Source organism: Diceros bicornis, chromosome 18 (genome assembly GCF_020826845.1).
Source record: "Diceros bicornis minor isolate mBicDic1 chromosome 18, mDicBic1.mat.cur, whole genome shotgun sequence".
NCBI classification, from domain to species: domain Eukaryota; kingdom Metazoa; phylum Chordata; class Mammalia; order Perissodactyla; family Rhinocerotidae; genus Diceros; species Diceros bicornis.
In genome coordinates, this window is record NC_080757.1 from 28,437,954 (window position 1) to 28,455,893 (window position 17,940).

General features: G+C 42.9%; 1 protein-coding gene across 7 annotated transcripts in view; it reads right to left on the minus strand.

The window, feature by feature from the left end:
- Positions 1 to 312: 312 nt before the first annotated feature.
- YPEL2 (yippee like 2) overlaps positions 313 to 17,940 on the minus strand; it is a 42,468-nt gene continuing 24,840 nt past the window's right edge. Inside the window, exons 2-6 of one of the 7 annotated variants that reach the window (XR_009222700.1) lie at positions 10,196 to 10,239; positions 8,774 to 8,882; positions 4,843 to 5,082; positions 4,694 to 4,757; positions 313 to 888 (exon numbers count right to left, since the gene is read on the minus strand). Coding sequence is in view for 1 of the 7 variants with exons in the window: in XM_058560522.1 (XP_058416505.1) it covers positions 4,993 to 5,082; positions 8,774 to 8,882; positions 10,196 to 10,239 (243 nt within the window). In the remaining 6 variants the exon portion in view is untranslated. Of the gene's footprint in view, positions 5,083 to 8,773; positions 8,883 to 10,195; positions 10,240 to 17,940 lie in introns of all 7 variants that reach the window. The other 6 variants (XR_009222701.1, XR_009222699.1, XR_009222698.1 and 3 more) reach the window with 6 other exon arrangements.

The following is a 17,940-nucleotide window of genomic DNA, read 5'->3' on the forward strand; positions in this document are numbered from 1 at the left end:
AAAGAAATTGGTGTAAACAGAAAAGCTTATAGGGTATAAGAATATGGACTTAGTAGACAGAAATGATAAAGGTCACTCAGCATTTCTGATATCTAAAGCCAGGAGATGCATTTGTAGATAAGCAGGAGGCCTGATTTTTATTCATTAATTGGCTAACTGTCCTAGAAGAAAACAACCCCTCTGGGTCTCAGTTGACAGATCTGTGAACAGGGTTAGAAAGATGACCTCCTGCAGGCCTTTCGGTTCCTTTAAATGCTAAATGTCAAGACAAAACATGCTGGGTAAATTAAGACAGATGAGTCCTCCAAAGAATTAATATTTGAAAACTTTATTTTCTCAAATGAGCACCAACACAGATTGGAAATATGACAGAAACAATGCACTTTTCTCTAATACTGAATCACTATGTACAAATACAGGAAAAGGTGAAGACAAATTATTTGAAAATAATTATCTTTGTTATTGAAGCAAAGTGACCTGAAAAATGCCAACAACAACAACAAAAGATAAAGAAAGAAAATAACAAAACCCAAACCCAACAAATACAGTTTGTAAACACAAGCATAAATAGACAGATTCTGTACTTAAAGATAGTCTCTGCAGGTTGGAAAAGGGAACCGACTCTCACTTTCATCAGAACGTTATACAAAAACATACGGGCAGATAGAATTTGGTAATACGAGAATAGCTTGTTTCTTCTTGGCTTTACTTTTCACTGCTGGCAGATTTCATGACTGTACGTTAATTTTAAAAATTAAACATCTCTTTCCTCTACCTAGACCACTAGCATGTTTTCTCATTTGAGGCAGACTCTTTTTTAAGATACGTAAGTTGATTGTGTTCAAGACTTGATTTCCCAGCCTCTTCCTGAAACTGAGGCAATCTGACCTTAAAAAAGAAGAAAAAAAGCTGTTTACCTACAAGGTATGTATATTATTTTATTAATGTTTTCTCAACTCAAATCAGTTAATGTTTAACATGATGTGGCTTCTATAACAACCGGAGCCTGGGATACGTGATGAACACATTCACATCTCAGTTAGAAACACAGACGACTCTGCTTGATCTTCACAAACAATGGATTTCCTTTACGGTCTGTAAAAGTTGAGCACACAAAGAAAGAAAAAGGAGCAAATTGGCTACAGCTCCATGCTCAGGAAAACAAAATCTTCGTGGTTTGTGCTGTTGGTCCACTCAGAAACAAACCACCAGAGAGAAAGAGAAGAAAAATCTTACGTGCCCAAGGTGTAAACTGTAGGTATAGTGTCCCCAGTAAGAAAGAAAACAGGAGGCACAATCCAAAGTGCTTTACACACACGCATACACACACACAATTAAAAACAAGATTCCAACTTGTTGGACATTCTTCCAACAAGAGGAATCACTCTAAGTTGTTACTAAATTTATTTGATTTTATTTATTTTCTTTTCTAGCCAATATTGGTGCAAGAAAATATTTCAACTCTCAACCTGGTAATGTACTGCAGAGTCTGTTCCACTGGGAAGAAATGCAGAGAGGCACTGCTTTACTGCCTCTGTCCAGACTAAAGTGATAGAGATCTTTTTTAAAAAAGAGTATATTGGTGATCACTGTTTCCCTTAAAATATACTTCAAGAAATGCAGAGGAAACCATAGGATTTAAAAATGAAAATAAAAAGTGCTCTCAGGGGATCTGAGAAAACAGCACCAAATATATTATTTAAAAAATTAAATATTATTTACAAAAGTATATTTCACAAGCAACTGTTTCTTTTATATATATCCACTTGAAAATCTCTTTATAAAGGGGACACCTCTTTTTCACACACTGATCCACCGCCAGTAAAGATGTACTCTATCCTATCTCCGTGATCTTACTGTCATAGGAGTTGGGGCAGCACTCAGTCAGGCCCAGCTGACACTCTGTGGGCATCGAGTTTGGCTGTATGTGATTCATGTCAAATCAACCCATCAGCAGCCTGAGACGAATATCCTAGGGGCATTGGATGTAATCCAGGGCCGCCAAGGCCACATGACCTAGGGTGGCACAGAGGAAATGGAACTAGAGAGTCTGCCGGCTGGACTTCAGTTGAAAGTGAAGGCAGCTGCTGGCTGAGGTATAGAACTTCATGCCTTTTCCCTTTCTCACTTCTCCCTTTCCCCTTCCCTACTCCCTGCACCCTGCCTAAGCTTTACCACCGAACTCAAATTCCCTGGACCCACCAGGGGCGAATGGATGAGGTCTTTGGTTATGCTCTGAGTCAATAATTTGGTAAGGAAATTAAAGAACGAACTGACTGAGGCCATGAGCTGATGCGTCTTCATCGCCCAGCTGCAGTCTCTCCAATGCTGCTAGATGTTAGATAGACAAGCCATGAATGGAGCTCAAGTTATAAGAAGCACTTTTGGTTTCACTGACACAAAGGGAAAGCCTAATGAGTGGTTGCCTTTTCTCCCCTGTAGTTATGGAAAAACCAACATTCTACTCAGATCTCTCGCACCAAGAATGGTGCCATGCACCCATTGGATGCTCAATGGATAGTAACTGTAAAAAACCAGAACCAGGGTCGAATTGGAGCCTGCTCTGGTCCATGCAACAGTCAGAGGTCCCATCCCCAAGCAAGAACAGTGGCACATCGGTCTCCTCTGCCCTTTGAAAATTCTAGGGCACCCCATGTCCTGTTTCTATGTCACCACACTCCATTTTTAGTTTTAAAGACAAAACACTTACCCAGGTTTAAGTCCTATTTTCTTTTTATGGAAAGGAGTATCAATAGCCAGGACATTCCCTGAACAAAGGGACCAACCAAAATCCATAAATGAAGACCACTACCTTCAGGGGGCATAGAGAGGGGAATCTATGATTTCTGTGCTGGCAAGCCAACTCAGGAATGTGAAAGTTGAAAGTGTATTTTTGGAGATCTTGGGCCTGGGAGCCAGAAGAACTCTTTCTCTGGGAGTGGAAATGAAATACTTCTTCTGAACCTCAGTCTGCTTTTTAGTAATGTGGGGAGGACAACTTAATCTCCCAGAGCTACTAAAGCACCAAAATATGTGGGCAAGAAGCCTTTGGGAACAAAATTTGATTTCTACGAATCCTTTTGTCTTACAGGCCGTCTACTGCTAAACCTGGAGCTACCCTGCTTCCTGTCAGTCCTGCTGCCCACCAGTGCCAGGGCAGGACCATGCCTGTCTCAGGTCCCTCATGCTGCAATCAGCACACAGAGACACAAAAAGGCATTTCCACCATGGACTCACTCCCTGTGGGAATTTGGTTCAATTCTGAAAATGTTCTACGTTGGCTGCTTGAATCTTGGTTAATCAATTTTACAGATTCTTGTCTCCGTGAACTCACTCTTTTGCGACTTTTAAGGTGAATTTTCCTATAGGATCAGCCTACCTGGAGAATGAGATGCTGAGAATTACCTAACATAACAGACACATATCTTAACAATAATAATATTTTCAGTCTAAGCAATGAAATTAACTCAGTTAAATGAGTCTCGGTCATGCACCGTGTACTGGCTAAATTGCTGTAGAACAGACTTCACAGTGTTGATTAAATGTAACAAACTCCTCTGTCTCTCATGAGCCTTACAGGGATTTGTCCTCTACTCCCCTAATACGATGAACTTCCGATGGGGAGGGGTTAGGGGGTAATATTGGAATTTGTAACTTGACGTTTGACCTCAAATCTAAGCCCTACCCACTGCTGGACCACACTGGCGGACTTCTCTCCACACAGAACACTCAAGTCCAAGGAGAACAGCTAGGGGCACGAGGAATCTACCAGCCCGGTTATCACTAAGCTCAAAGCCTTGGGACTTTGTTTTCCAAAATCTACAACGATAGAACTGGAGAAAAACACCCAAAACTCTATGTACAAAGAATTGCTGATCTCATTGAAGCCACTGCATACCAAAGAGGAAAGATGACCTAACCTGTAACGGTTCAGATCTAAACTATTCCCAGCATCGCCCCACCCTATCCCCCTTCCTTGCCACAATGCTCTTCTCTTATTAAGGGTCAGAAAAAAAGGTCAGACAGTCAGAATTGCTAACTGGTTCTACTTTTTGTTTTCTCTGGCCCAATACCTGAGCCATTTCTGCAGGAGCTCCCAAACTGCAGCCCCCTTTGTTCCCTGTTCTCCTCAATTACTCATTTTAGTTAGTTGCTGGTCAAAGCCTTTGGGATGTTTGGATCTTGCACCCATTGCAAACGGCAGTCCCCTCTGTCTCACCTACAGTGGCTGAAGAGGCAAAGAAAAAGATTACCCACAGGAGCAGGGAGGCATCCGAGTCATCAAAACCCATCTAGGTTTTCCCGAGTCACTCCTTGCTTCCAGGACGCTCCTCAACTCGGCCCAGGAGAACAAAGCCCCTGCCCCACTAGCTAGAATTAGGGCCACTTCTTGTGCTGATTTGCTAACCTGGCACATTTGGTGTCAGGAACAGAAGCTTCTGATCAGAAAGAATGCAGGCATGAGGTATTGTTTTTCTCTGTCATTTTAGACAAGTCAATTATTTCAAGCCTAAGTTACCAGGTCTCCAGGAGCAGCACAATTTTGTTTCTACCTCTACCCTCCCGTCCCCTGCCCACCCCCGGGACCTTCAAGGTTCCCCCCTTTCCCTCTTCCTCACACCCCTGTGCTGTGCCACTGCTCTCCTGACAAGCGGCCCTCAGGCAGCTCTTGCATGGGCCCCAAGGCCCTTACCAAGGTGTGCTGCCACCACGCAGTCAGGCATCTGTTCCTTTTGCTGTTTTGTTTTCAGCCAACACTAGAACAGAGAGAGAAGCCAGGATCAACTCACAAACAGATACAAAGCAAAGAGACAGAGAGACAGCGATTTAGAGGCCGGTCACCAGAAAGATGGCGTCAGGGTGGGAGAATGCCCCAGATGGCGAGGCCCCTAAATGGATGGAACCGAGTGTTCAGTCACTCTCTCACGCTCGGGTAGAATGTTCAGGTGGATGGCGTTCACGTGGACACTGGATTGGGTGGATGCTCTCCCATCAGTCCCAGCCATTGTCCTTGATCATGTGTGCTAGCTCAATGATGTATTTTCCTTCTTTATATTTCTGGCTGCTTTCAAAGGCATGTTCCTAGGAAACACAAAGGAAGAGAAACACTGAACGACCAAAGATGAGCACTTTTGTAGCATGGGGCAAAGGTGGGGCCAATGTCAGGCACCAGGACCACTGAATTCTGGTCCCAGCTTCACCCAGACTCACTGAGAGGATTCCCACCACTCAAGGATGCCATGTTTCCTTCACTAACTACAGCACTGAGGCAACACCAGGACTTTCTCAATATTTATGATAGAATTTCAATGTTTTGAAGTTGAAATAGTCTATTCACAAAAGAATTTCTTCAGGATCTTTGCTCATTCAAGTCCTTGCCCAAATATCACCATCTCAGTAAGGCCTTTCCCAACTACTCTACTTAAAATCAAAATGGCCACTGCAGCAATCTCTCTCCCCTCTTCTGCTGCTTTATTTTTCTCCACAGCACTTATCACTTGCAAATATACAGCAATGCTTGCATATCTATTTTGTATATTATCTGTCTCCCATTACTATAATATAAACTTGAAGGAAGGCAGAGATTTTCACTGTTTTGTTCATTGCTGTATCTCCAGTGCCTAGAAGACTGCGTGGCACATAAAAGGTCTTCAATAAATAACTGCTGAATGAATGGGTGCATGTATATATATAGTATCCTATGAGAACTTGGTTTCTGATGCTAATCAGAAATCTGCCCTATGGATGTAGCCGTAAAGTTTCTGTGTCATAATTTTAAACTGTGCTTTGTTAGGCTTAGAGAAAAGATGCTCAGGGAGAGAAACAAAGTATTGTGAGGCCAAACAGGTCTCTTTATTTCTTATCTTGCTGTTTCTATGTCAAATGTGTTAAGTCTGTTTTTCCTGCACTGCTTATCTCCAAGGAGACAGGAGCTGTATGAACTCCAGGCTGAAGAATCTGGCAGCTCTCGCACCCCACCCAGCTGCCAGGCCTCCAGAGGGAAAACCAGCTGGCAGTCACCATCCTAAACTTACAGCACTGTGGGCGCTCCCAGCTAATAAACTCCCCTGAAAGAAGTTCTGCATGAGTGTAGGCTTTAAGGGATATTTTATTTGCAGACACACATACATAAAAACATCTTGGTGTGTCATCTGAAAAACACTGGTCAGAGTTACTAGATGGCTAAGCTCGATGTGCAGAAGCAGTGGACATCAGCTCTTCCTCCTGAGTCCCCCAAATTAGTAAGTAACTAAATCCTACTGTCAATAGGTTCTGGGCAGCATCTATATGAACTGGATCTTCTGTTCCAGAGCTCAGGGGCTTTGAGTTTCAGAACAAGAGTTCAGACTTGAGTCTCTCATTGAGAGAGGAATCATTCTGAAAAGTGGAGGGGGGAGGGGCACCAAGAGAGAATGTGCAAGCACCATACACATATAAGAGCTGTGGGCTCAGCAGTCATTTCCGTGTGTGTGTGTGTGCGCGCGTGCACGCACGCGTGAGATGTGTACACAACAGAAGAATGTGGTTTGGGAATAAGACCTATTGTTCCATAGTAGTGTGTTCAGAGTAGTGGGGAGGAAAAAACAAAACTAGTAAAGTGAGAGCGTATCCCTATTAAACCAAAAAAAAAGAAAGAAAAAAATTCAACAGCCTCCAATCATCCAAAGGGCACTTGCAAAATGTCACAACTCCAGTGGACAGAGCACTAGATCTGGAGTCCTTAGAAGCACCCCAGACTGAACTCCACTTCTGCTTCCTAGCATCAGAAGCATCACTTAACCATTCGACTTCCATTTACAATTTACAAAATTATAAACTTCTCATTTGCAAAAATGGGATGATGACAAGTACTTCACAGGATTATCGTGAGGGTCAGAAGAAATAATAGAATGAAAGCCTGGAGCACTGTGTGTGGCCCATGAGCGGTGATGAATACATACTTGAGGAGATGGAGGTTTCTCTACTGTGCATATCACTATACTTGTCAAGCCGTTTTAGTTTTATCTGTTTACCTATCGCTTCCCTCTCTGGTATCATGACTATAAACACCCTTAGGGCAAGAACTGGATCTCATTCCCTTTTGTATCCAGCACAAAGGCTTTCAGTAAAGCTTTGTCAAAGGAGTGAGTCATTTTACCTGAAGTAAGGAGCTAAACCAACCAGCTCAGATTTATCTTCTGTCTGTAAGACAGCATATCCTCAAAGGAATAAGATAACCAAGAGGGTGGGAAACAGAGAAGGGGCAGAACATTTCTGACAACCAAAACCAGACCTGTGGCCCCCAGATCACCCAGAGGGGGCAGGTGGCCACAAAAGGGGAGCAGAGTGGCCAAGTCCAGTTTTTCCCACAAGAAACAACCAAGGCAACCATAGGGAGCTGTGGCTAAACCATCTTGGCATCATGAGAAACACAATGTCTAGGTATTTTCTTTCTAATCCTGAACACTTCAAGGGACGTGAAAGATGGAATCTAAAGGCGGTGCTGCTCCACTGCAGGCTCCAGCAGCAGCAGGTTTTAAGATTCGTACATTTTTGAACTTTATTTAAACGGAATCGTACTCTTATGTCTGGCTTCTTTTTTGCTCAATGTCTTTTTTTAAATAGACTTCATATTTTTAGAGCAGTTTTAGGTTTGCAGCAAAAAGGAGCAGAAGGCACAGAGATTTCCCCTATACTCCCTGCTCCCACATATGTACAACCTCCCCCACTATCAAAATCCTCCAGAGTGGTACATTTGTTACAATCAACAAACCTACATTGACACATCATTATCACTCTGCAGGCAGTTTTGACTACTTCTTCAGGCTCTTTCCCAAGCTAACAGCAGGTCATAAGAGACCAGCCCCATACTGACTCCATGCAACTGACAGGACAAGGAATTTGAAGCATTTCACATGGAATAAATTGCCCTCCCATAGACAGGAAGGCGCATTTTTCAACATCCCCACAATGACAGAAAGGCCAGAAAAAAGCATTGTGAAAAGATCTGCAAATAATAATAACACAACAACAATTCAAGTTTATTTTCATTGAACATGTATACCTCCTCTCACCCTGGCAAAGAACTGCTCACTCTCCTAGGTACCAAGAAGACGTCAAAAATATTTGTTGAGTTAAATAATGAAGGAACAAATGTCCAGTTGAGAACGTCCAGTCATCACTATATCTGATAGCGGACACTAATTAATATAATGCTTGATGCTACCTGGCACAAGGCCTAAGACCTAGATATTCTGGGAACATTTATTGAAGCATCAAAGAGCACGGGTTCTGCATCAGACCACTACCTGGACTCCTATCCTGGTTTGGCCACGTAATAGATAGATAACAATGAACATCCTATTAACCTCCCTAAGCCTCAGTTTCCTCATCCATAAAATAGGGATTAAAATATGACCTACCCTCTAGGGATGCTGTGAAGAATAAATAAAATAATGTATGCCTGGAACATAGTCAGCTGTCAGGAAATGTTATGCGCTATGATTGTTATTGTTTATTAAATTGAAAGGTAAGAATGTAGGAGTGTGTGTGTGTATCTCAGGGCAGGTGAGAAGGAATGAACAGGAGGAGACGACCATCGGTGAACAGGGAAAAAGGAGTGTGGCAAACAGAAGAGTGTGTCAGGAACTGCCCATGGAGCTCAGTTTCCTGTCCTGGTCTAAGACAATCACACAAGGCCACAGGAAGCAAGTAGAAGAAAGCTTTCTAGTTTGAGACTCTCAGCTATTCCTCTCACGGCCCTCTCCCCATCAACCAGATTCCTCATACTTACATATTTCCAGCCCAGAGTGGTTTTGCAGTTTTCACAGTAAATGTCTGCGACTGCATGCAGTCCCGTTAGCAAGACTCGCTCCTCTGCAGGCCCGCAGCCCACATTAACTCTATGCCAAGGGACAGAAAGAGAGAGAGCGGGCGGGTAGTTAGTCACATGTTCATCATCAGTCGTTCAAACAGCTTCCAGGAAAAAATTAACTGAGCATGGCTGCCTCAAGGGAAGCCAACACCGAGAAGGGCATCATCTGTAACTGAAATCAATAATGACCCCCAAAAGGTAGCCACATGGAAACATCGCCACTAAAATGAATTTGGGATCTGCAAGTTCTGATTCAATGAGTCTACTACAAGTAGTCTTTATGGTTAAGACTCTGGAATTTTTCTGACAGGTGCTTTTGGGGGGGGGGGTGTGTGTGTGTGTGTGTGTGAAGAGATCAGCCCTGTGCTAACATCTGCCAATCCTCCTCTCTCTTTTTTTTTTTTTTTGGCTGAGGAAGACTGGCCCTAGGCTAACATCCATGCCCATCTTCCTCCACTTTATATGGGACGCTGCCACAGCATGGCTTGCCAAGCAGTGCATCGGTGCGCGCCCGGGATCTGAACCGGTGAACCCGGGGCCACCGCAGCAGAGCGCGCGCACTTAACCGCTTGCGCCACCGGGCCGGCCCCATGACAGGTGCTTTTAATCTTGTGATTTAAGGGGACAAACTAACAACCACAATATGAAATCCATAGCCATGAGCACAGGAACTCAGAGCTTACAGAGGACTAAATGCAGTTGAAGAAGTCAAACATGATGGCACAGTCTTGTCCTGATCACAAGGATGAGTGAGCTCTGGGTATCAAATACTCTCCTTCACAGAGCAAGTATTATCTCAAGCTGAACACGCTAGATTTCCATTTTCACAGTTCATCGGGCTTATATGAGCTTCACCTTCCTTTCCTAGGAAGAGGCTGTAAATGATGTGCCCAGCAAGAACTGAGGGCTGTGGTAGACTGTGCATCTGCAGGAGGGTATGGAGATTCTTCACTAACTGAGCCTTCCCTCCAGCCTTAAGTCCTTCAGCAGATCTTAGAGTCTTCTGTTCACCCTCTCTCTCTTCTCTAATGACAAATCTCAGATCTGGTGATGACACCTCCACGCTGAGGCCCTCTCAACAGCACGTCAGCTTCTTCCCTATGAGACTACAGCACTCTGATGTGCCTACTGGGCGTAGAGAATATATTATTTTTAGCCAAAGATGCTGCCAAAAAAATTACCCAAATATAACTGGCTACCAATTGTGGAGAATAATGCTCCATGGATCTTTTATTGTCGCAGAGAGGGCAAGGTCCATCACTTAATTATCACTGAGTGTTGCTTTTCCCCACCCCTCAAAATCTGCATCAAGCAATGGATGTACCGTTCAGAGACACTCACACTGAGTTAAAGAGGTATGCTCGTCCTTGACTTCCTTGGAACGACTGAAATGCAAGAAAACAAATGGAAGTTAGATATCCATTTCACCCACCCATTTGGGAAATCAGCCCCAAATCACAACAGTCATGACCTTGCAGATTGACACAGCAAAAAGGGAGCAGTGAGTCAGTTAACAGTCCAGCTGGCAGATGGCATGGTGGGAGGAGGAGAAGGCAGAATGAACAGAGCTACAGAGCCCAGGCCAGCCCACACTTGGACTCACCAGCCCAGGTGAGAAGATATAAAAAACCCAAACTCCACAATATCATCACAAACTAACATTGTCTGATGTAATTAATTCACCTGAGATAATTAATCCATATTGGCCTTTCCTGGACCCACTTGATTTCAGTCATCTGTGCTGGCCACAGCTTTCGAGTTGGCTAGGGCATGGAAACCACTACAAGCACCTTTGTTTGCCCTCTTGGTCCAACCCTGCAGAAGACAGTGAAGAATCCCCAGGGCAAGAATAAACCACCAAACCCACACTTCTCACTCATCTTGTGTTCTTGTAGATCCTAACTGCCATGACAGTTACAATCCTCCTGAATAGGAGCATGGGAACTCTCCTTTTGAGATGTAAGCAAACTGATCTCTAGATCACAGGAATGCTCATTAAGCAGCAATCCCATTAAAACTTCTAGCTTAAATACAAGCTTCCTTCTTCTGGCTGGAGAGTGGCAGGGAACAGGCGAAACAGGAGCCAGAGCCTGCCATGCAATTTGGCGTCTACTTCCATTAACACAGGCCCTATCCGTGTTTTCCTCCTCTGGTTACGCTGAAACTTCTGGCTGACATGGGCCAGCCACGTTCTGCACTGCTGCCTGCATTTTTAATGTGGCCTGACAATTGTACCCTGAATTAAACATCCTAGTCTGCTCTGAAAACCACTCTAAAAATAAACAAACAAAAAAAATAATAATAAGAGACTCTCCCATGACCTGTTACTCAGTGGCTGGAGAAATTCAGGGGTGACTTGTTAACAGATGACCAGAGGGTAGGAGAGAACCAGACAGGACACAGATCACTGCACACGAGATAGTCACTGTCAGAAGCACAGAAGTTTAGGGATCGGTGCCACCAGCCAGACAAAGGCAAAATTCTTGACTTGTGGAAAAACTGCCTTTGGGGCAGCTGGATTGTTGGTTGCCTCCAACCTACAAATGCAGCAGAAGCCTTTGCTCCCAAGCATAGCTCCAAGGAGCAAGCAGATGTTACCCAGCTGCTGCTCAGACCTAAACCAGCTCTCTCTCTCCTTTGGGACTTGAAACATCCCTGGGGAACGTAGGAGCTCCCAGACTAGAATTGAGCATGAATATGAGTATCACAGCCTTGAAACCTGGAACCTGGAACTCCATCCAGTGTTTGGATGAGACAATGTCCCAGTGACACAGACCACAGATTTAGCCAACCTGTTAGTTCAACCTTGGAGCACAAAGACACCCAAGCTCTGCTTCACCATCTGGCCCCACTAACCTCTGCAGCCTCTTCTCTTGCTACTTTCCCACCGTGTCCTTTACTCCACTCAGGCCGAAGCACATGCAGTTCCTGGAACTTGCATTTCACCAATTTTGCCCACGATGTTCCCTCACTTGGGGAGGCTCTTCCACCCGACCAATCCTAAGCCTCAGCTCAGCTTCCTCTCTTTCGTAAGGCTTCCCCTGACCTCCCCAGGAAGAGGCACTCGTTGGCACCCATGTTCTGGACTCCTCTTGTTCCCTGTCTGTTCCTTGTTCTTAGCACTTAGCATACTGGATTTAAAGTCTGTTTATTTGTCTAACTCACTCGCTAGGATTGCGAGCCTTCTGAAGGCACGAGCTATGTCTTCAATCTCTCTCTGAACCCCCAGCACATAGCACATGAATCTAGCACACAGTAGGGATTTGTTAAATATTTACTCCACGAGTGAATTACCTCTAATTTCCTTTTTGTTATTAAATGGCTTCATTGATGTATAACTGACATATAATAAACCGTACATATTTAAAGTGTACTATTTGATGAGTTTTGATATCTGTATACACCTGTGAAACCATCACCACAATGAAGATTACAGACTATCTATCAAATCCAAAAGTTTCCTCATGCCCCTCTTAATCCAGCCTTCCCTTCGCTCCTCACCCTCTTCCCACTCATCCACAGGCAGCCACTGCTTACTGGCACTATAGTTTGTATTTTCTATAATTTTTTATAAATGAAATCATACAGTATGTAGTATTTTTTGTCTGGCTTCTTTCACGCAGCATACTTTTTTTCAGATTCATCTGTTGTTGCATATATCAACAGTTCATTCTCTTCTTATTGCTGAGTTGTATTCCATTCTCTGGATTTACCACAGTTCATTCACTTTTGGTTTGATTTTAATAAGGGATTTGGCTTAGATGATTTCCGAGTCCCATTCCAGATCCAGAACTATATTCTCTCATAAATCCATGGTTCTACATTATGGATAATCAGGAGTGTCATTTTCAAAGAAACATTTGTTAAGACCTTCAAGTTCAGAGCTTAGAAGAAGGTGGCTATGGAAAAACAAATTTTAGAAGAAAGCCGGCAGGAAAATAACAACTTGAATCAGCAAAGCTTCACCATTTATTACAGGAAAGACCCTTATTTCTCAAACACTCACAGATCATCTACTATCTGCTAGGCATACTTGGGAATGCATGGAGAGGGGCGGCATTGTAAGACTCTTCAGGGCAGCAGTATTCCCAAAAGGTACACAAGACAATCCTCCAGGGCAAGGAAAAAACATTAGAAATTTTATCTATTTATTTTTATCTTTAAAAAAAGTTTCACTAAACTGTCATAATATATAGATTTCCACTGGGATCTTCCCTAGGCTAGTATGTGTCATGTGTATACCGGTATCTAGAAGGAAGTGTGGGGCTCTCACTGTGTGTGTGGGGGGGGGGGGCGGCAGGGGTACCCTTCTTCTGCCGTTGCTTTCAGCATATCATGAATACTGTTGTTTCTGTGCTCTAGGATGTCAATAATGATAGTGAATTTATAAAAACAGGATCTTTAGAGTACCACAAAGAGGCTCACTTACATCAAAGTACTCAAAATAGTAAAGATAAGTTATGTATTTTTTTCTTCTGCAAAAAGATGAGCATTCCAAACTAGGCAGCCTTTGTGGTAAAGGGCAGCTGACAGTAATATGCTACTTTGCAATATTTTCCAAAAAACAAACACTAAATCTGTCCCTTCAAAGTAAAGGTGACATTTTAACAGGGAATGGGGCAGGGGCCGGCCCCGTGGCTTAGCGGTTAAGTGCGCGCGCTCCGCTGTTGGCGGCCCGGGTTCGGATCCCAGGCGCACACCGACACACTGCTCGTCTGGCCATGCTGAGGCCGCGTCCCACATACAGCAACTAGAAGGATGTGCAGCTATGACATACAACTATCTACTGGGGCTTTGGGGAGAAAAAGGAGAAGGACTAGCAGTAGATGTTAGCTCAGGGCTGGTCTTCCTCAGCAAAAAGAGGAGGATTGGCATGGATGTTAGCTCAGGGCTGATCTTCCTCACAAAAAAAAAAAAAAACAAAAAAAAAACAGGGAATGGGAATGTAACTCCTTTTCAAAAGAAACTTATGCTATGCCAAGAATTGGTATTTGGCAATGTTTTCATTTTATATGATCTTTATAGTTTAAAATTGATATGCCTGTACAAAAATTAATTCAAAATGGAAAAAATCTTTGTGACCTTGTGTTAGGAAAGATTTCTTAGATACTACCCCAGAAATACAATTTATAAAAGAAAAAAACTGCTAAATTGAACTTTATCAAAATTTTAAACTTTTATTCTGAAAAAAACACTGTTAAGAGAATGAAAAGATAAGTCATAGACGGGGAGAAAATATCTGCAAATCACATATCTGACAAAGGACTTGTATCTAAAATATATAAATAACTCTCAAAACTCAACAATAAGAAAACAAAAAACCCAATTTTAAAATGGGCGAAAGATGTGAACAGACTTCACCAAAGATAAACAGATGGCAAATAGGCACATGAAAAGATGCTCAATATCACTAGTCATTAGGGGAAATGCAAATCAAAAACACAACAAGATTATTACAACACATCTATTAGAATGGTTTTTTTTTTTTTTGTAACTGACAAAACCAAGTGCTGTCAAGAATGTGTAGCAACTAGAACTCGCATATGTTGCAAAACGGCATAGCCACTTTGGACAGTTTGGCAGTTTCATTTACCCAAGCGAAATGAAAACCTATGTTCACACAAAAACCTGTATGAGAATGTTTTTAGTAGCTTTATTCAGATCGTCCAAAACTGAAAACAACTTAAACGTCTCTCAGTCGGTGAATGGATAAACAAACTGGTACCACCATATAAGAGTACTCTGTAATAAAAAGGAACGAACTATTGATACACATACCAACATGGATGAATCGGAAATGCATCAGGCAAAGAAAATCAGTGGTTACCAAAGGTTATGGATAAAGGCAGAGTTTGACTATAAAAGGGTAAAAGGGGGAGATGGAATTGTTTTGTTATCTTGATTGCGGAAGTGGTTACAAGACTGTGTATTTGCCAAAACTCATAGGACTGTATACCAAAGAGTGAATTTTACTATGTAAAATTAAAATATCTTTAAAGATCTAATAAAAATTTTAAAATAATAAGCCATCTCTAAAATAGCCTGTATCTGTACACTGTACTCCTATTTGTACAATTAGGAATTGTAAATAATTTCCTAATCTATTTAAAAGTATTCCAAACAAGGAGTTTCAGAGGGTTTTTTTTTTTAATAATTTTATTTATTTATTTTTCCCCCAAAGCCCCAGTACATAGTTGTACGTCATAGCTGCACATCCTTCTAGTTTCTGTATGTGAGACGCAGCCTCAGCATGGCCGGACAAGTGGTGCATCGGTGCACGCCCGGGATCCGGACCCAGGCCGCCAGTAAGGGAGCGTGCGCACTTAACCGCTAAGCCACGGGGCCGGCCCTCAGAGGGGTTTGAAGCCTTGTTAAAAAACACTTTTCTGAAAGTTTGCAAAAGCAACTGCAAAGTGCAGCAAAACCTTTTGTGTAATTAGTAGATGGGCTGGAAAATGGGGATCACAATTTTCGGAAGCACAAAGGTGCTAATGTTCCATTTGAATCTACCTTTTGTTGTAAGGACGTTTTCAGCGAGGGATACTGTTAAAATGAAATACTGAAATATACTCTCCTTAGGACATACCTTTAAATTACTGTATCAGAATGTGATAAACCAAGATTTTTTTTTTTAAAAAGAGCATATTCAATCACATATACCTTCAATAAAATAAGATTCAAAAATAAATGTATAATTGTTTTATCTCTTTCATTCTTTTACATTATAGAAGTTATTAAATTTTATTTTTATATATGTTTATAATGTACACATTACATAGCAGCACATGTATACCATTTATAAGTAAGTATACATATATTAGGAGTATAAAAAAATGTGTCATTAGGCAATTTCATCATTATGCGAACACCAGAGTGTACTGAAAAGAAATAAAATTTGCCACCCCAAAAATGTGTCTCTTTAGCATGAAGATTATTTTAGGCTGATTATTATTATTATTATTATGTTTTTTTCCCTCTCCAAAGCCCCAGTACGTAGTTGTATATTCTAGTTGTAATTCCTTCTAGTTCTTCTATGTGAGCCACTGCCATAGCATGGCTACTGACAGACGAGAGGTGTGGTTCCACGCCCAGGAACCGAACCGGGGCTGCCAAAGTGGAGCGCGCCTAACTTTAACCACTAAGCCATCAGAGCTGGCTCGAGGCTAATTATTTGTAAGAAACAAAAGACTCAAAAGTTTTTCTTGTTACCTCCCCCTTAATTTCCTAAAAGAATTCAGATTAAAAAAAACTTGTCTCAGGAAACGAGCTATCACCTTAGCGTAAAATGAACTAGGTGGTAGACTGGGAGGAACCTAGAAAAGCCTGTTTGTTGGGCTCCCCTCTGAGTTCTTCTGCTTCTCTGTGGCCAAACACTTGTTTTCCAAACCTTTGCTTCTTTTCACCTACCTGTGAATTGCCTTCCTTCCCTATGAAGTCCCTAACTCTCCCCACTCCCAACATCTTCTTTTGTCTTTAGCTGAGGATGGTATTTAAGGTGAGGGCTTTGGCCATTTTGGTGAGTTAACTCTGTTTTCCTGAGTTTCTCCCATGAATATACATTAAACTTTTGTTTGTTTTTCTCCTGTTAATCTGTCTCATGTCAATTTAATTCTTAGACCAGCCAGAAGAACCTAGAAGGGTAGAGGGAAATTTCTTCCTCCCCTATAGTACTTATACAAACTTAGGTGGTATAGCCTGCTACACACCTAGGCTATATGGTACTAATCTTATGGGACTGAAACGTCCTTATACAGCACATGACTGCACTCAAACATTTTACTGATAGGGGTATGTGATTTTAAAAGCTTGGAGACCACTGCTCTGGGGGTTCCAGTCTGCTTCAGGGCAGGGCCTAAGAGTAACTTTCTCTAGCCTGACACAGATTAGAATTCCTAGAGAGGAGGGGTGTGGGGGGACACACAGCAGAGAAGAGAAATGGCAGCCAGGCCCAGAGGTGCCTCACAGGGTGCAGAGCCACTACGGTTCCTCCAGGTCTGTTCTATGAGAGTGTGTTGGCACTCTGGTGCTGGCACACAGAGAGGCCCACACTCTACAAAGGGTGCCGAAACCAAACAGGGCTGCCTGGGTGGCAGTATCTACTCAGGTAACTCCTGAGTGACATTGTCTATGAACCTGTTTCCTCAGCCTGGCACTCAAGTCCAGCTGAATTTCCTGGGGCAGAACTCTGGAAGCCCTTCCACCATGGCTTCCACACTGGGCCCCTGCCAAGCCAACATTTATGATAGGAAAAACAGCCACTGAGAACAACAGACATCTTGCAAATAGACACAGACAAGAATAGCCCTGGTTGGGTCACTGTATCCTGTGGGGCCCAGCCCAGCCTGGCGCAACCAGGCACAGCCTGGCACTCCCTTGAGTGAGGGTGGTACTGAAGGTGGGAAGACTGAAAGGAAGTTAAGGAAGCAATTAGAATGAAGCAAACAGAATTTCAGACCAGGAGATCCCAAACAGACTGTCAGACACATTTGTTTGCTGTCATTACTGCCAGGCAACAAGGCAGCTCTTTTCCATGTTGTGTATCAACCAAGGCTGGTGTTGAGGACTCCAGGAAAGGTTTTTTTTGTTTTGTTTTTTTTTTAATTACACAAAACTTTTCTTCTGTCCTTTAAAGGAAAGTAATAGTTCTAGGCCCAGTCCTTCTAGCCAGCTCAAAGGAACCGAAAGGGCTTTGAGTTTCCTGTTCAGTAGCCAAAACCACTGATTTCTGGCCCCATTTGAAAGTCTGGAAGGCAGCAATTCCTTTTAAAAGCAGGAGGACCATTGAAAAATGAATGGTTGTCAAGTGAGGTGGCAACAGAGCAAACATGTGGGTTCCTTCCCTTTGGTGACAGGCGCAGGTCCTCACCCTGGAGTCCTGTTCACTTGAACAGACTTAGGCATGAAGTCCTCCTAGCGCGAAGCAGAGCCTCTCAAACTTAGGCCTCCTCCTCTCACTGGAAAGGTGAAGCATTATCAGCTAAGCACGTGCACCTCAGGAGATGCGCAGAGAAATGAGGGAAGCAGATGTCCACCTGCCTACTCAGCGGTAACACCTGGGAGCTAGATGAGCCCTTGCATATCTGAGT